The sequence below is a fragment of the Tachysurus vachellii genome, chromosome 9 (assembly GCF_030014155.1).
Source record: "Tachysurus vachellii isolate PV-2020 chromosome 9, HZAU_Pvac_v1, whole genome shotgun sequence".
Lineage (NCBI taxonomy): Eukaryota > Metazoa > Chordata > Actinopteri > Siluriformes > Bagridae > Tachysurus > Tachysurus vachellii.
Genome location: NC_083468.1, coordinates 1,676,506 through 1,696,293, shown reverse-complemented (window position 1 = coordinate 1,696,293; position 19,788 = coordinate 1,676,506). Strand labels below are relative to the sequence as shown.

The 19,788-nt window shown below is 38.8% G+C and overlaps 1 protein-coding gene across 6 annotated transcripts in view; it reads right to left on the bottom strand.

The window, feature by feature from the left end:
- The window catches only part of ppfibp2a (PPFIA binding protein 2a), a 28,949-nt gene extending 10,145 nt beyond the window's left edge, over window positions 1-18,804 (bottom strand). For 3 of the 6 annotated variants that reach the window (XM_060878809.1, XM_060878810.1, XM_060878805.1), the window contains exons 1-8: window positions 18,658-18,804; window positions 15,107-15,193; window positions 13,680-13,793; window positions 10,520-10,651; window positions 5,781-5,873; window positions 3,578-3,689; window positions 2,909-2,941; window positions 1,082-1,143 (exon numbers count right to left, since the gene is read on the bottom strand). In XM_060878809.1, the coding sequence (XP_060734792.1) occupies window positions 1,082-1,143; window positions 2,909-2,941; window positions 3,578-3,689; window positions 5,781-5,873; window positions 10,520-10,651; window positions 13,680-13,793; window positions 15,107-15,193; window positions 18,658-18,789 (765 nt within the window). In that variant the 5' untranslated portion in view covers window positions 18,790-18,804. Of the gene's footprint in view, window positions 1-1,081; window positions 1,144-2,908; window positions 2,942-3,577; window positions 3,690-5,780; window positions 5,874-10,519; window positions 10,754-13,679; window positions 13,794-15,106; window positions 15,194-16,871; window positions 17,367-18,657 lie in introns of those variants that run through there. The other 3 variants (XM_060878806.1, XM_060878808.1, XM_060878811.1) reach the window with 3 other exon arrangements.
- Between the last annotated feature and the right edge of the window lie 984 nt (window positions 18,805-19,788).

Sequence of the window (19,788 nt, the reverse complement as noted above, 5' to 3'; positions counted from 1 at the left end):
TGCGCTGCTGCTTCCAGCGAAAACACAGCAAACAGTAAACGCTGTTTTTTGTAACATAACCGTCGTAACGAGTTTTTTCGTCTTCTTTTTGATCGCGTTCTGAAAACCACATACACCAAAGCGTGTTTTGTTTCAATTACCCCGGAAATGAGGTCAAATATATTTGCATTTTGGGCAGGAGTAGAAAGATCGGATCGATATCCGATTCGCCGAGACGCATTTATGTGGCCTAATGTAAATGGAACAGTTTTAACAAATCAGATAGCTATCGGATCAGAGACAACACATGAAGTGACCAGGGGTAAAAAGGCCCAGAGAAAACACATGAAGTGACCGGGTGTAAAAAGGCCCAGAGAAAACACATGAAGTGACCAGGTGTAAAAAGGCCCAGAGAAAACACATGAAGTGACCGGGTGTAAAAAGGCCCAGAGAAAACACACGAAGTGACCAGGTGTAAAAAGCCCTTAGTGCTTACCAGAACAAAGGGTTCTGATGAGAACTCTTTCAAGAGAACCAAGCACAAAGAACAATCATCAATAATTAGCAGTTTGTACCACACACAGTGGTCATACACATGCTTTTAAAATGTTAAAATTAAATATTTAAATGAAAGACTCCAAAAGTCTCCAAAATAGCTTCCAAAAGGAGTTCATCTGAAACACTATCTGATTAAAAACAAAATGCTTCTTGGGTTCAAATCAAAACCTATCAGAGAAAATAGAGAACTTTTTAGGATTCTAGGTATTAAAAAGAAAAACACTAAGCAATAATTTGGAGTTTGCACTTACATACTTACATAGTTTATGCATACATTCTTTAAAAATAAAGGTCCATAACGGTTCTTTAAAAAACCAATAAAAAGGCCCTTAACCCTCAATTGCTCAGGTGTATAAAAATGAGATCAGATGTAAGTCACTCCAAACACCAGAGTGTCTGCTGAATCTAAGAGCACTTCAGAGCTTTTTAGAAAGTTCTCTATAAAATAACATATGAAGAACCTTTAAATTTTTCTTAATCTAGATTAGACTAAATTTCTAATAAATGAACCTTTCATATTTTTAAGGCCAGAAATGTTCCTTACCTTCTCATCGTTGGCTGCGATTAGTAGTTCCATTCCGGCTTTTAATTTTAGAAGCTCTTGATCTGTGGTGAAAGAAACGACATAAATATGTTTACTATATAAATAATAAAATCTCCTAATGCAAGAACAGAAGATTTGATTAGAAACTTGAGAAATCGGATTGGTTTTACATGCACAAGACAAGAGAGGAAATGCAAATTGAGGTTATTACAAGACTGGTTGATTGATTAGAGGACAAGGTCACGTTCCACTCTGGTTTCTGTTCCTTTCTGGTCTCTGTATCTGTCACAATTTGTCCGTTTTACTCACCACAACATGCTTTCCATTGCCCGTTGCCACAGTAGACAATTAAGCCCATTTGTTTCATGTTTCCCTTTTCTGGTTATCTATTTAATCTCTCCATGGTTTCCTTGTGTTAGGTTTGAGAAAGTATAATATCTGGGAATGCTGCAGTCTTGAGCCAATCCTTTGAAATAAATGAATATGTAATTGCTTAAACCAGATCAGAAGGTGGTCCTGAGAAACAGATGTGTGGTCTTGTTTATCTGATCCGCCCCAATTGCAAAGGCATTCTGACTACACTTCCTTGATCCTCCAGACACTCTTGACCAGTTTTTCTCACTGTAAATGGAATTATAGTATGACCAATCCTTCCTAATGCTAAATGCATTCCAACCAATTCTCCACCTTCCAATGGAATTCTGTCCAATCTAGACTAATCTAAAAAAAAAATGACCAGTGCTCCCCCTTCAAAAGTAATTCTGATCAGCCCTCCCCAACCAAAAGAATTACGCAAATCCTGCCTGATCTCAAAGAAATTCTGCCCAGTCCTGCCTCTTCCGAAGAAATTCTGATCAATCCTGTCTGATCTCAAATAAATTTCAACCAATCCTGCTCCCTTTGAAAGTAATTCTGATTAGCCCTGCTCCATCTAAAGGAAGAAAATCCTTCTTGATCTCAAAGGAATTCTGGCCAGTACTAGTGCTTCCAAAGGAATTCTGACTAGTTCTGCCACTTCCAAAGATATCCTGACCAGTCCTACCCTCTTCCGAAGAAATACTGACTAATCCTGACTAAGAACAAAGGAATTCTGGCCAGTCCTAGTGTTTCCACAGGAATTCTGACCAGTTCTGCCACTTCCAAAGATATCCTGACCAGTCCTGCCCCCTTCCGAAGAAATTCTGACTGAGATCAAAGGAATTCCGACTAGCCCTGTCCCTTCCAAAGGAATTCTAACCAATTCTACCTGATTTTAAAACAATACCAACCAGTCCTGTCCCTTCCAAAGGAATTCTGACTAGTCCTGACCCATTCAAGGGATTTTGACCCTATTCTGCCTGATCCCAAAGAATACTGACCAGTCTTGCCCTTTTTCAAAGGGATTGTGACCAATCCTTCCTGCTCCAGAAGGAATTCTGAATCATACTTAAAGGAGTAGAACAAGAGAGTGTGGCATAAGCAGAAGAAGATAAATTCTTCTAGATGCACAGAATTCTACCAGGTGTGAAAATGTTTGAATGAGATTGTGTGTGCGTGTGTGTGTGTGCCCTGCGATGGGTTGGCACTCTGTCCAGGGTGTATCCTGCCTTGATGCCCGATGACGCCTGAGATAGGCACAGGCTCCCGGTGACCCGAGGTAGTTCGGATAAGCGGTGGAAAATGAGTGAGTGAGTGAGTGAGTGAGTGAGTGAGTGAGTGAGTGAGTGAGTGAGAGAGTGAAAAAGTTTGGTGGTGCAGCAACAGTGAAAAGAACCGTCTCGTAAGAAGCTTAACAGTTTTGTGTCTAAGTGTATAAGTGTTAGTGATCAGATATACTACAAATCTTACGTTTGGTGTTGAGCCTCCTCCTGTACAACTCCTCTTATGTTGAGAGCAGGATAAAGAAGATACAGAGCTATTGTTAAACATGACACAAACAATTCCAGTACACAACATGCAGCACTTAATATATAAATATCATACAAACACCACTGACACCATTCAAGCTGTTACTGTACACAATGCATGCATTGTATTCTAGTTTTTACTGTAATTGCTAGTTTTCATAAACTAGTTAGCATGTTAGTGGCAAAAACAACACTTTAAGGGCAGCATTTTAAGGACCATTTCTTACAATTGACACAAACCTACATAAACATTTACAAACATTAATTCCAACAAGCTCACACCAGCTTTAATAAATCAGACATCTACAGTATATCCAGTGGCACAGATCACATTATTATAGACCTTTCAGCTAAAAGTCTTATAACCTTAATAACTTATTAACCATAAAAATGCTTCTAGACAGCAGCTTTATGGTTCAGATAGATGTACTGTTTTTTTGGTTAAACAATACTAACCAGTCAATCAGTCGAAAGCCACGTATTCAGTAACACATGATACGGAGCTCCGGTCAGTGCTGCACTATTAGAGCTATGTTATTTATGACTCTTTATTATCACTATTTGTCCTTATCATGTTTATGCTAAATAAAAACAAGCAACGTACACTTACCTCTCTCTGGATTGTCAACGGATATGGGAGATCTGGAGAGGAGCCGGGCCTGAAGGTTCTCGATCTCCGCATTCCTGCACTGCAAGAGATGCTGAAGGGTGGAAATTTCTGCCTAGAAATGAGATTTATTATTCACATCATCCTGTATGTCTAAACAACTGAAGCATTTATGAAGTGAATACCTTTGTGAGGTAAGATAATGGATGATGGAAAGATCATTAAACACTAATCATAAAACAGAAAAGCAAACTAAAATTGTTTAATTGGCTGAAATAAATAAATAAATAAATAAATAAATGTTTTCCAATCTGGTCATATTACACATTTACGTATCTATAGTACCCATAAGGCAATATATCAAAACAGAGCCATGATGAAGCTTAACTCCAATTCATCATGTTGGTTGAGGTTATGTTCAGAGCACAGGGAAATCAATGTTCTCTGGAATTTTCATAAGAATCATACAACACATTTAATAGTTGCCATACAGTGTTTTTTTCTGTTCCATTGACTGATTTTTCCACTCCAGTGTCCAGGGTGTGCGTTTAATAATCTGAGGTTTGGCATTACGTAGTGACCTTAGGTTTAAGTGCAGTTCTTAAGCAAGGAAAGCCTTGTGATTTAGCTCCAATTGAACAGGTCATGTGCCAGCAGATAAAAATTCAGTACTGGCTGTTCCAACAGATGGCAAATGATTTCCAAGTATTAAAGCAAGTGAGGCTTTAATACTTGCAACAGTTGACCTGTTGTTCCTTTTAGACATTTTCACTGCAAAATATCCAATTTTCCTAGAGATTACATTGGATATATAGTGTACATTAGACTACGGAAAGAAGACAAAGTCAGAAGACATCCTGGCCAAAGGCCTGTGGAGAATAGACCTGTAGAGGCGGTTGATTAAGTGGAGGAGGTGGGAATTAAAAGCAGAATCGATATTTCTATTAGAGATGCGGTGAAGTAAGTAATTGGGAGAGAAAAGCTAAGTAGGAAGTGGCACTGTCAAAAATTGAAGCTGGCAAAACATGGAGCAGGTGGGACTGAGGAGTTGAGATGAGAAGGTAAAGATGTGAGAAGGTGAAGGTTCTTCAGAAGGGAGAAAGTGTATCACTGAAGGAGCAACTAGGTGGAGGAGCTGGGAGAAGAGGGAAGGAGGTGGCACCTGAAGGTTTCTGCTGCGCTCCTCCCAAAGCTGCCTCTCCACCTGCAGCTGCTCCACCGCCAGCCTCAGACTCGACAACTGAGTCATCAGAGACTGGTAACACACGTGAAGAGAATAAGAGATGGACAGCTACAGGAAGGAGGAAGTGAAGAAATAAGACAGAGATAAAAAGTAGACAAATAGGAATAAAGAGAGATGAAAAGGAAAACTGTGAGTGTCCATGCAGAGAGGAAACGATTTGTTAAGTTTCGCAAAATGTTTAGCTTGATTTTTTAATTTCAAAGTTGCTTATAGGTGATATATGATTAACCTTATTAGAATACTTTAGAACAGTATTAGGGAAGTCGTGGCCTAATGGTTAGAGAGTCTGACTCCTAACCCTAAGGTTGTGGGTTCGAGTCTCGGGCCGGCCACCACTGAGGTGCCCTTGAGCAAGGCACCGAACCCCCCCAACTGCTCCCCGGACACCGCAGCTTAAATGGCTGCCCACTGCTCTGGGTGTGTGTTCACGCTGTGTGTGTGTTCACTGCTGTGTGTGTGCACTTTGGATGGGTTAAGCAAAAGCAAAAGCGACGTGACATACGGCTAAGTACGGTGACCCATACTCAGAATTTGTTCTCTGCGTTTAACCCACACAAAGTTTAACCTTTAAACGCAGAGAACAAATTCTGAGTATGGGTCACCGTACTTAGCCGTATGTCACGTCACTATTTGTGAGCTGCGTTTAAAGTTGTTTAAAAGATAATCATGAAAATAAATAAAAATTTTCTGATTGCATTTTCAAAAATTTTCAATGCATTATGTAAATCAAAGTGAAGTACTGTATAATTAATGGTGTGACTGAATACTTTTTAAACAACAAAAAAAAATGCTTATAATTTAGTTGTGAACAGAAGTGAGAATCGGTCCAGCTGTAAAACAGTGAAGTTAAGCGGTCTCAGAGGAAGTGTAAGCTGAAAAGAGGAAGATTGATTCGATCACGTGAAATAAATTCAGACCATTGGAAGTTAATCGGTGATGCAGTATGTACTTCTGCAGCAGTACCTTTGAGGCTTTGAGTTTTCTCTCATACTGAGACTTTTCATCCTCGAGCTCCTCCACTTTATTTTTGAGCAACCTCAGTTCCTGGAGCAAGCTCTGTTCACCAAAAAGAATAAAAAAAGAAAAGGATGAATGATGAATATCTCATGGCTCAGAGGAACAGATATAGTGCATCCGTGCTGAAGCGATCGTTTAGACGTTAAACACAAAAATTCTACACAACACCACACCACAACCACAACTACACACTCCTGATGCTTTCAACTAAAATATCACTTACTGCTAAACTTTTTAATGTAAAATCTCATTCTCATGCATATTTTCATGCTCGTTTCAATAGAATGTTGTTAATTATGTAAAGTACTATATAAAATATCTTTTCATTTATATTTCTTATTTAATTTAGGTATTGTTAGATTCATATTTGATTTATATATGTTATTTTCATATGATATATATATATATATATATATATATATATATATATATATATATATATATATATATATATATATATATTTTTTTTTTTTTTTTTTTAATTGTTGCTAATTTTAATCAATAAATCGATAAGTAATAATCGATAATTATTTTTAAAATGTCCTAATTAAATTCTAGGATTGTGTTTAGTAATCTATTCATAAATAATAAGTAAAATTAATTATTAATTTCTGCAAAATAAAAAAATGCATACTGCCAATTTGGTCTTACTGTGTACACTGAACGTGTATCAAAGTATAATAAAAATAAAATGTGTTCAGCGGCTTTAAACGATTTAGGAAAATGTCGTAAAAACCGCTCAGCTCTTAAATGAAACAGTTCGTGCATGTAGTCTGTTAGATATCTTCCTGCCCACAGACCGAAAGAAATGACGCAGAAATAAACCCCACAACACACGTTAAAACGTTACATCAAGCAGGAATCAGCAAAGCACGCTGTGAATACTGTTCCAGATTCTCCAATGACTTCGGGCAGAAATGTCACACGAACAAGGTGCAGGTTTGCAAGCAGCTTTCACATTTTAGTCCAAAGTCCAGCTGTAAAATAAATAGAGCTTCATAACTCAATCATGTGCATTCAGTGCCTACACTTTCTCTCCTACAGGAACAGAGCTCCTCAGCACCTAAATCTCCAGAGCTCTGCTCCTCCGCAGACGTTTCTTCAGCTGATTCGACAGACGAAGCGTCGGGTTCCGAGTCTTCATCCTCCTGGAGCTCTGCGGCTTTTTTCTCCTGGATCTTACAAGAAAGCTCTTGCTGAATTCTACACATCTGCTCCTGCAGCTCGCTAATCAGATTCACTACGCTCTGGCAGAAGGGCAGAACCACACAGGGGAACAAAAGTGGAAAGATGAAAGGGGAATTAAACTCGAAACACATGTACTTGTACAATACAGTATTGTAAGGTGGCATGCATAAATAAAACACACTGGATACTGAGCATGTGTTAGTGTCTGTGTTTCCTTGTGGGTTTCTTCCGGGTTCGCTGGTTTTCTCCCACATACCTGAAACATATTGGTAGGCATATTGCTAAATTACCCTAGGGGTAAATTTGTGTAAATTTTGGTGAATTCTCCCACCTCAAACACCTCAAGCTATTACATGAAATCTGCCAGATTTGCCGAATGACTTTGAGAACGTGAACGAATCAATTGAAATCTCTAAAAGAGTCCAAAACTGTTGTGTCATTAAAGTGTCACATCATCTCAACATAAATATACCTTTTCCTGGAAGAACAGGAAGAAGATATCTGAACAAGTCTTGGACGAAGTTATAAATAACATCAGAGATGTTAAACGGTGGGGGGGGCACGGTGGCTTAGTGGTTAGCACGTTCGCCTCACACCTCCAGGGTTGGGGGTTCGATTCCCGCCTCCACCTTGTGTGTGTGGAGTTTGCATGTTCTCCCCGTACCTCGGGGGTTTCCTCCGGGTACTCCTGTTTCCTCCCCCGGTCCAAAGACATGCATGGTAGGTTGATTGTCATCTCTGGAAAATTGTCCGTAGTGTGTGATTGCGTGAGTGAATGAGAGTGTGTGTGTGCCCTGTGTGATGGGTTGGCACTCCGTCCAGGGTGTATCCTGCCTTGATGCCCGATGACGCCTGAGATAGGCCCAGTCTCCCAGTGACCCGAGGTAGTTCGGATAAAAGGTAGAAGATGAATGAATGATTGAATGAATGAATGTTAAACAGCCCACGGAGTGCCAGAGAGAAAGATTCATAAAGAAATGGAATGAATACGGTGTATATTATGAACTGCTACTACTAGAAGAGATCATTCACCAGAGAAGCAACCAAAGAGTTGAGGTGTAACTCTAGTGCATACGTGTCCATATCTTTGTGTAAGCAGATCTGCTTTTTTACTTTCATAAATTTAATAGTCTGGAACATTTCTGGATAATTTCACTCTGTGGTACATTTTTTAAGCCAGAATGAAGAAAATAGCATGCAGCAGGAGCTAGGAAAGGCAGCAAAAGTACTGCCATTGGCACGTCCTTGTGGAATCAAGCCCTCCAGCCAAAATAAACAGGTCACTGACCTGATTTCTGCAAGGTAAGGACTCAAGTATAAGGCCTTTTGTTTAAAGCCGCTCGGGATGTACTGTAAAGAGTAATGAGCCTGAGATGTAAAATGAAAAAATGGAAAAGGGATAATTAAAAATGATTTGAATAAATCAGACTGTAGAGTTGAGTTCAGCATTCGAGCTACTGTAGCGTAAACAACAGTTAAGCTATGAGTGGCATGGAAGGGGAGGAAGTATCATGTGATAGTGTAGCAGGAAAACACAGCAGATGAGATGGCTGACATATGATTGCTATCTATAGAGCGCAGCAGAGAGGGTCACGGTGGGAGGGATTGGCTGCTCACGGGAGAAGCATGGCATGTCAGGGGAATGTTGTGAGCCAGATTAGAGCTCGGTCACACCAGCAGTTGTCAGAGCACAGGGACAGCTTGTGATTTTCTGTGCATTTATAATTCAGATCCTGATTGTAATGCTGGAACTAAAGCAAATTATTGCAATAACTTATATAAAGTAACTTAATATATAGAGTTTATTAATATGTCCTAACGTATAATACCTGGAATTAAGCACTTATACAGTACCTGCAGTTACCTGCATAACACTTCAAATCAGTAGGATCGGTCGAAGATGATTGATTGACAATAAGAGAGCAGCTGAGGGTAATATTAACATAGTTATCGTTACTATAGCAACAGCTCATTCACATGGACTCATACGGCGATGTACGTAGTAATACGAGGTGAAATGTTAATGATTTACCATTTATGGGAGGAGTCTCCGGCGTCAGAGATAATTATTTGCATTAACATAACAATCTGCAAGTTTTTGTCTCATGAGAGAAATAAAGAGAGCTTGATGATGGAGTGTTATGGATATAATCATTAAATGTGAACATTCTCATTATATATGTTTTATAATAATATAAACATATATACAGTATATAATATATATAATTTAGTGTAATTACTGTGATCATTGTTGTATATTTACAGTTAATCGTGTGCTGCGTTGTCAGATTTGACCCAAAACTAACCAGAAATCATCATGTTTTTGAATTCGAGAGTACGCTATGTTATGATATAATGGGCGTAGCTCCAATTTGTTCAGTGAGTCAACATATTTACACACACACACACACACACACACACACACACACATATATAACACATATATTTCACCCACACTTCTGCACACTTTCCACTAATCCTAAGGCAAGATATATTTTACATGAACAAACCCCAGCTCTTTTTGCTAACCCAGTAATTACATCTCACACATAAGCTTTCATTTTGCAAAACTGTAATTAGTTTAAGAAAACCCACAAATTAGTTCTTACAAATAGACTGTTGTACGCACGAATGTAAATTTGACCAGTGGCAGTGTACTGGATCCTCTAACAAGTATAAATTCACCTTTTTTAGATTAGCACGAGAACACTGTTTAGCATTAAAACTGACTATATGGACAAAGTTGAGCACAAATCTCAAGAACTCGACTGATTGCTGTTGATCATTTGAACTGGGATTTGAACCCAAAAATATATGGTTGTGGGGAAAAAATACTGTTGATATGTACAGATATGTTTTTCCTAAATTTATTTATACTATTGCGCTGTTGGATTCTTAAACCTGATTGGTCAACGGACGAACAGCAGTTCGGAGGATTCTATTAGTGCACGCGTACTGGTACATGATCATTTCTACATATAAGCAAAAATAAAAATAATAATAATAATAATAATAATAAGAGAAGAAGAAGAAGAAGAACGTCTATCATTGTTTACAGTGTTTACAGTGTCAGCGCTCTGTAGCAGTCCTAGGTAAAGCTTTAACTTTGAGTATGCCGACTTTTACAGAACAGAGAAGAGAAAGAAAAAAAGAGAAGCTGGAGAAGGGACGATATTGTGTAAGCGAAAGAGGAATTAACTCGTTTTGTAGTATATTACACATTACACATGAAATGTCTCCCTACGAGAAAGATAAAAATGTACGCTCTCGTTCTTTAAATTAAAAATCATGGTAGTGAAATATCAAGAAAGAGAGAACTTTGCTTCCTCACACACACACACACACACAGACTGATTATTTTCCCATAACAGCACAACACATAGTGGTTTATTCCTGACTTAATGAACCGTACAAACTTCTACTTCATTTCAAAGACATGCGTATGAACCCCGTCCAAGCCCGAGTGGTTTATTCCAGCGTCTACAGCAGTACAATACCTCAGCTTTGTGTTGTCTCTCTGTGCTGGGACTCTGTCTCTCCTCCATGTTCACCAGCTTCAGGTTCAGAGAGGAAACCTCATCCATCAGATTTAGTTTCTGCGACTCGAACGCAGTCCTGCTCAGTAACTCCTAGACAATCCCCCACACACACAAACAGATATATATGCAAACCCAGATGTGAAACCTTTTACTTAACAAATTTCCCTGAACACTGTGGAGCACTTCTGCTTCACGTTGGCTAAATATACACAGACTATGAAGGCTATATTTACTTCCCCTCTCTCCAACTGTATGACAGGAGAGAGAGAGAGAGAGAGAGAGAGAGAGAGAGAGAGAGAGAGAGGGGGCACAGGAAAGAGAGTGTCTCCAAAACACTCAAGAAGTGGAGATTTAATCCAGGCACTCAGAAGAAAACACACCCAGAATCAGTGACAAAAACAATATTTTGGTCTTTAAGCCATCTGTTTAAAAGCAGACACTGACTTCACTGACCGGCCCGAAGGTGATTTTAACAGCCGTACATTTGTCATACATTGTCCCACATCGGGATGCTCGCTTTCGTGCCATTTAGAGACTGCAGATGGAAAATATTAAGGCTATGTCACTGGGAGCGGATTGACTTTCGGAGGCCAAAACCTCATAATGACCACATTTCTAAAATGCTTCCCATTAAATGAAGCCAAAGCTGTAGATTCAATCAGCAGCAGTGCTTTTAAAAACAGAAACACAAATAAAACCAGAAATGGCCAATTAAAGTCTGTCAGTAAATAAAGTGGAAAAGCTGTTAAAGTGGCCAAAATACCATTTCTACCAAAAATGAGAAAATGAATGGATGAATATTATTTATGCTTTTTTTAAAGAATGTTTCCTATTATGGGGCACGGTGGCTTAGTGGTTAGCACGTTCGCTTCACACCTCCAGGGTTGGGGGTTCGATTCCCGCCTCCACCTTGTGTGTGTGGAGTTTGCATGTTCTCCCCGTGCCTCGGGGGTTTCCTCCGGGTACTCCGGTTTCCTCCCCCTGTCCAAAGACATGCATGGTAGGTTGATTGGCATCTCTGGAAAATTGTCCGTAGTGTGTGAGTGTGTGTGTGAATGAGAGTGTGTGTGTGTGCCCTGTGATGGGTTGGCACTCCGTCCAGGGTGTATCCTGCCTTGATGCCCGATGACGCCTGAGATAGGCACAGGCTCCCCGTGACCCGAGGTAGTTTGGATAAGCGGTAGAAGATGAATGAATGTTTCCTATTATGTTTTTTGCTAATAATCTTCTCTCATTTCCTGTACGCTTGGCTGATGAATCTCTGCAGCTGAAGATCAGCTCACCCGGCCAGACTACACCATCCAGACTGTATTCCACAACCCCGTCAAATATTTACGTCGTCAAGGCAAAGTGAAGCCTGACCTTGAGCTATTTCCTTTTGTGAAGCTTCAAAACTTAAGAGCACAAGAGCTTCCTTTTTTAGACATCTGGTTTAAATTTGAAAAGCAAATCTAAAAACACACACATATTCGAACGGTAAATGAAAACAAACGAGGTCCGATCAGGTAGGAGATTAATATTAACAATAATGCTATGGAATGCTACGGAGTAAAAATAGAAGCGAATGGAAAAAGAAAAAAAAAAAAACAACGATGGTAAACAGCAGCAGACAGACAGACTAAACAACGTCTGAGTCAGAGTTCACTTTGAGGTTTGGTAACTTTCTAAAATCCGTGACTCTAAAAACGAGCTTCAAAACAACCCTGAAAGGTTCTTTCAACACCTGAGAACATAGTGCTTCACTTTCATGGAGAACTGTAGGATCTGTAGTCATCTTATTTTTAAATGAATGTTACACCAGAGAGTTTCTGTAGAGTGAGAACTGTAAATGATCCAAAATAAAAACACACTACAGAACAAGAATGTAGCTGCTTCATCAAGCAGTGAACGGTGGTAAAAGAGAGACGGAGGGATTGATGTACTTTGTCCCTATTACTAAACTAATGACAAATCACAAAACACTCGTTTTATACGAATTAACAAAAACGAAGGGTGGAGTAATGTCTATAGTGTCGGCTCTGCAATTTTGGCTTTTATCCCATCAGTGTTTTTGGGCATTGGTTAAAGTTATATATTGGTCATTAACAAGCATTACAATTGTTTACAAATGGGTTGCAGCTTCCACAGATACACAACCAGCTAGAGAACCACATGAAAAAGAAAATGAACAAAATCCATCTTCCCATTAAAAATAAACCTAAAATAAACATCTCACTCTCACTCACTCACCCACTCATTTTCTACCGCTTATCCAAACTACCTCGGGTCACAGGGAGCCCGGGCATCATCGGGCATTAAGGCAGGATACACCCTGGACGGAGTGCCAAGCCATCACAGGGCACACACTCTCATTCACTCTCGCAATCACACACTACGGACAATTTTCCAGAGATGCCAATCAACCTACCATGCATGTCTTTGGACCGGGGGAGAAAACCGGAGTACCTGGAGGAAACCCCCGAGGCACGGGGAGAACATGCAAACTCCACACACACAAGGTGGAGGCGGGAATTGAACCCGCAACCCTAGAGGTGTGAGGCGAACGTGCTAACCACTAAGCCACCGTGCCCCCGCTAAAATAAACATTCTGAAGAAAAATGCAGGATATTACAGTTTCCTGGTGTAATAAGAAGGCAAAAATAGCTGCTCTTTCTGATAACTGGCTTCTATTTGGAGTCTTAATGCCGTTGGGTAAATGAAACACTTCATACCCAAAACTGGTTCAGGATCTGCAAGTAGGAACAAATATCTCATCCTCCCATTTAAAAAATAAGTCTACTGTCACGTCACGTCTTTTTTATTTACATTTCACAAAGTTAAACTTTGCTTAACTTCTTTTAATTCATTTTCCTCACAGACTTCACCAACGTTTGCTTTGTCACATCACACAGCCACCGGCGTGAACGTGAGACCGGCGTCCGTGAGACTTTCTTACAGTAATTATGTACAACCTCTCAGATGAAGTCAAGCAACAAAATAGCTCTCAGTGATTCTTTTTTTTTTGAGATCAATTCAAAAGAAATCTTAACCAGCTCTGTTTTAACTTTAATGGATGTGAACTTCATGAATTCTTACACGTTTGCCTTTGCAAAGCTGTAGTGAAGAATATTTTCCGTACCTGCTGCAGCATTTCTTCAGTGGAGTTCAGCTTGAGTTGGTGCTCTTCAAGGGAATTCTCCAGGTCTCTGATCTTCTCTCCTTGAGCCGCTACCTGGTCTGTCAACACACTCACCTGTGTGTGTTTGTATAGTGAGTTAAAGAGAGAGAGAGAGAGAGAGAGAGAGAGAGAGAGAGAGAGAGCAACTTCATTATTTAATCTCAAAGCCATAAATCTCTCATGAAAACAAACCAGTCTCCTCGTCCAACACTAATACCTCTCTTTGTCTAGCATTCACATCGAACTAATAAACACATAACAGCTCAAGCTCTAACACAGATACAGGATTTGTGTCAGTCTGGATTTGTCCTTCGTGAGTTGTTGCTACACTTGCGAATGGGTAATAAAGTAGCACAACGAGTTTCGAAACAGCGGGCTACAGTCTGAGCTGATAATCCTGAGCAAGCAGAACTGAGGCCCAGAGGATTATGATTATGTCTGCAACATTATAATCACAAAAAAATAATAATAACTCAGAAAGTGTACAGAAAGATGATGGATTGCCTGCCGTTTAAGTTTCCAGAACTTGGCCTGAACGCAGAGGCATTTTACTCAACCATTCGTGCATGTGACAGAGCCGAGGAGGAAGGACAGCCTTCCTGCCAAAGCCTAGTTTTACACCACTGTGTTACACGATCTGGCTAACATACAGGATTACCAGACGGATCACAAAATGACTTCCTATGTACACGTTCATAATCGTCAGCCATCGACCGTCATTACTTTGAGCAACACGAAAGACGTTTTAACTTCACTGGATGTCACCTGGGTAAATAAGAGAGGAAATCTAATTATAACAGAAAAGTTAAATCCGTTAATCAAAAACGAATAAATCTGAAACGTGACAGTTGAAAAAGCTGAATAAAAGCCAGCATTATAGCCAAAATGCTTTAAGAATTTCGTCTGATAATTAGCATTGTTTTACACTATAAGCACGTAAATGTATTAGCATCAAATCTTTAACGCATTAAAAATGAATGAATATATAAATAAATATAAATGACTAGTTTTGAAATTTAAAAGACTAGATAAAAGCCAGCTTTATAGCTACAACTGAATGGATAAATGAATGAATAAATGCTATTTAGGAATAAAACTAGCTGAATGGAACAACTGTATTATAATTTAGTTCATAATTAATTAATAAGAGTTAAACAGTCAGCTTCGTCTAAAAACTGCTTATGAACAATTCACCCATTTCTATCCTACATACAAAGTTTTTAAAATGTCTGTAAGAGATTAAAACTCATGTGAAACACAACAGAGATGAAAGCAGAATTTTAAAAAGCACCACACACACACACACACACACACACACACACACGCCCACACACGCACACACACACACAAGCATGACCTTAGAACAGAACCAACCCCCTTCGTCTTACCTGTAACACGAGGGATTCCTTATCTCCCTCCAGTCGGCAGAGTCGTTCCTGATAACTCTCGTTGTTGCCCAGCGATCGCAGGTTGTCCTACAGGTTGTCCCAGACAGCATTAAATTTACACACCTTGGATTACAACTGCTTAAGAAGTTTGTCTTAAATCAAACTCTAAATTCTTCCTTACGCCGTGTTCACATTCCTGATGGTTCTGGTATCAGAGGACTTGTGATTGAGCTAATGACCAAAATATCATGCATTATAGGATGGGATGTTTATTGTAGTTAATATACTGTATAGAATGATTAATATCAGATGACGTAAAAAAACAAGTAAAGGATTAATTTTTTTTTAAATATGTGCCTATTAAATAAAGAATAAAACACATGGGGGCATTTGGTTATGGAAAAACAATTGACATAGGGTGGTGTATCAAAGGTTTTTAGTTATTACCATATAGGCATGTTTTTTTAAAACCTATAATTTATAATATATGAAGTAAGGGGTAGAAGAGGAGAGGTGAGGAACAAAGAGCCGGATAGATGGATTTGGTTTAAACCAAAATAAGAATTATTCTATTTTTTAGGGTAAAGACTTGTTTTTCCATACAATCTGAATCTCACATTGTTCAGCAGTTAAATTTGTGCCTTCACAGAAATCCCATACAGTACATGAAGTTTCAGTCAGGATTCAGAAAGCGCTGGTTACAGTAGTAAATAACCTAAAACTGGCCTTTGACCAGGGATAAATCTATCTGGTTTTATTTCTTGAGCTACTACCATAAAACACAGAACATTATTTTAGGCAGACTAGAATTGTTTTGTTCTCAGCCCTGTCTGAGATTATACATTTGTTTAAGGCCTGGCATTCCACAGGGCTCTGTACTAGGACCACTGTTTTTTTCCTTATTTGTTTCTTTATATATCCTGTACTTTCTTATTACTAACATATCTATCATGGATGTCTCTACATGGCCTAAAAACAAAGATAGCAAGGTAGTAAAGAGGCAAATCAGAGACTTGCTAGTATCATGCATTATAGGATGGGATGTTTATTGTAGTTAATATATAGAATGATTAAAATCAGACGACGTCAATAAAACAAGTAAAGGATTAACTTTTTTTTTTAAATATGTGCCTAGTAAATAAAGAATAAAACACTTGGGGGCATTCAGTTATGGAAAAACAATTGACAAAGGGATGGCGTGAATTTTTTTTATTTATTAACGAGTGGTGTATCAAAAGTTTTTAGTTATTACCATAGAGACGTTTTTTTAAAACCTATAATTTGCAGCTGCACTACAGTCAGAGCTGCTGTTATAGAAAATGAATCAACTTCTGCTGACCAATCAGAATTCAGAATCCAACAGCACCTTCTTCTTTTATGTACACAGACGTCTAGCACAACTCCGTATATACAGAACGTTGAATACAGTTTTTCTTGTATTTTGTTCAAACCACATCATGTAATCCTTCGTTCTTGCTATATTCCTATTATTTATGATGATTTTTATTTAAAACTTCTCAGTCTGTGCCAGTGTGAGCGGCTGCCAAGTCAAATTCCTTACACGTGAATCTCACGTCGGTTAAAACTACACTTCTACTACTACGACAACCTACATTTATCCTCGAATGCTGAATGCATGTGCGGCAATTGTGCAGCTTTTAACGCATAAACAAGCCAAACATTCAAAGTAGAATGAACTGTAATCAGAATTTAAAGTAGAAGAAAGACACAGAAAAAAAAAGTTGCACTAGTAGTAGAAGCTTACCTTTCTAAGCCAAGTAAAATGTTTGTAAAACTCAATGTCACACTCCATGACTCACGGCCATGATCCTGCCTGCTTCTTCTCACATGTAGCACCATCAACCGCTTCCAAACTGGAAATAAGCACAGCACTAAACCTTGAAATGAACAGAGCTCTAATCGATGTCTTCTGTCGCTCAGTATATGTGTGTGTGTGTGTGTGCGAGTTTTTTTTCCTTGTCTGGAGGCTGTTTATGGCTCCTAAGCATCTGGTTTGGAGCACAGCGAAGGCAGCAGTCTTTAACATCAGGCTGCGGTCTTGCAGCTTGGATCTCAGCAGCTGCACTCTCCCTCCCTTTCTCCTTCCTTTATTCTCCTCCTCCATCTCTCATTTTTCTTTTTACCCCTCTATTCTTATTCTCTCTCATAATTCTATGGCACTTATTTTAGCTCTTTTTATTTATTTTTACTTTTTTTTCGCTCACCCACTTAGTTCTGAATACTGATCTCTGCACACCGTCTCTGCTTTCTTAGCTTTGTCATTAGCGAGTAATTCACAACACAACCTCACGTGGGCCCTTTGTATAGCGAACGCACATGCCTGACACACACGTGTTGCACGGCAGGCCGGTAGAGGAGGAGGAGGAAAAGGAGATGAGAATATATGAAGTAAGGGGTAGAAGAGGAGAGGTGAGGAACAAAGAGCAGGATGGATGGATTTGGTTTAAACCAAAATAAGAATTATTCTATTTTTAAGGGTAAAGACTTGTTTTTCCATACAATCTGAATCTCACGTAGTTCAGCAGTTAAATTTGTGCCTTCACAGAAATCCCATGCAGTACATGAAGTTTCAGTCAGGATTCAGAAAGCGCTGGTTACAGTAGTAAATAACCTAATACTGGCCTTTGACCAGGGATAAATCTCTCTGGATAAATTTTATTTCTTGAGCTACTACCATAAAACACAACATTATTTTAGGCAGACTAGAATTGTTTTATTCTCAGCCCTGTCTGAGACCTTATACATTTGTATAAGGCCTGGCATTCCACAGGGCTCTGTACTAGGACCACTGTTTTTTTCCTTATTTGTTTCTTTATATATCCTGTACTTTCCTATTACTAACATATCTAAATGGATGTCTCTACATGGCCTAAAAACAAAGATAGCCAGGTAGTAAAGAAGCAAATCAGAGACTTGCCAGTTTGAGTGACATGACTGACTGGATGTTCCTGTTTCTTTGCTAGGCTAAGAACCATAAGTGGGCTAGTTCCAATATACAAGACCAGTCTGGTGCTGTAAACCCTTGGGCATGGCACTTAACCCATTTTTTGCCAAATCAGACTCAAAGTATTTCTTTAGCAAAATATGCTGTGATCACATTACAATATTAATGTGAAACAATTTTTTAACTTTTTAAAAATCTGCTGTTTTGAAATCTGTCTTTTCTTTTACTTTATCTTTTTCTATCACTGCTGGGCCCCTGAGCGAGGCCTTTAAGCTTTAATTGCTTAGTTGTATAAAATGAGTTTACATGTAAATTGCCATGGATAGGGGTGTCTGCTAAATGCTGTAAATGTAAAGAAAGGTGTTCATTGTAGCAGGATATATAAATGATGACTGTTAAATTATGTTGACAAAAAAACTAAAGCAAATTTAGTTAACTTAATCTCAACAGGTGCAGTCAATGGAAGCTATTCAGAATAGTTAATAAAAGCTAACTGAAAGTTCTGCTTTGGTTGAAATTCATCAAAACTGGTTGCTGCTCTAATAAGCATAACAACATAGGAACTTAACCGATCCATGACACCCACCAGACCTTCGTCCAGCCACAATACGACAGTGCGCTCTCTAGTGGTGGGATTCTGTCTCCTCACAATATCCTCATCCTCCTGGCAGAGTTCAGTGTCCTGGTCCTCGTCCAGCTGTAGAGCCCTCAGTGGCATACAGTGATCTGTGGGAGATTCCAGAAGAGCTGGGACACAGTACTGTATATCTCATCCACTGTAACAATGGTCTTAGACCCTGCATCGGAAATAACATCACGGTACGTTTCAGATATGAACCTGATTTCTAAAATGTACAAATTCTTCTGAGAGAGAATTCCAGGTGAGTGAGTGTGAACTTCTCCTTTCCCAATGTGTCCAACGGATGCGTGACACTTCAAGCCTAATCTGCTACTAATGGATTTTTAATCAGGGTTTAACTAAACGAAGAGAATCATAAAAACAAGACAAACAAAAACAAACGTTTTTTAACAAACTAAACATGGTTTTATTCTGACAAAGAATCTCGTGTGATTTATTGATATTTTTTTAAAATTATTCCTTTTACATTACAGCAGTTTGCCAATAATTAACATATTGTGCAAAGAAACAAGTTAGAGCCTGTTATCCTTTAGAGATCAGAGATGAGATATAACTTTATTAATCCCCTGTAGGGAAACTCAAGACATTCATAGCAGCTATAAACAGATATTCCCTCACAAGTGACTTTTTTTCCCCTTTTAACTTTAATAAGAGAAAACTCCAAAAGAAACTACAAAGAGATGAGTAAACATCAAATCTCATAATACTTCATAAACACATGGAATATGGCTTCATATTTAAATAAACAGATAAAGTCACAAAGCAGATTTACAGAAATCCAGATGTAGATGTAGATTCCTAATGAACAAGCCAGATGTAACAGCAGGGTGAGAAACCTTCATGGGGATTTTAGTACCAGTCTAAGAACTCTTTAAGGTTCTTGCTTGTAATCACCATCTGAACGGATCTAAAGAGACTTTTTATTCAAATTAATTCACGAAAAATGGTGCAGATGCTAATCACACATCAAAACTTTTTACACCTTTAGACTTTTTGATTTGAATAAAATTGCTACACATTTGCACGAGTGTCAGAACCTTTCTCTTAGTGTATAGAGTTTCTTCTCGTCACAAAAAG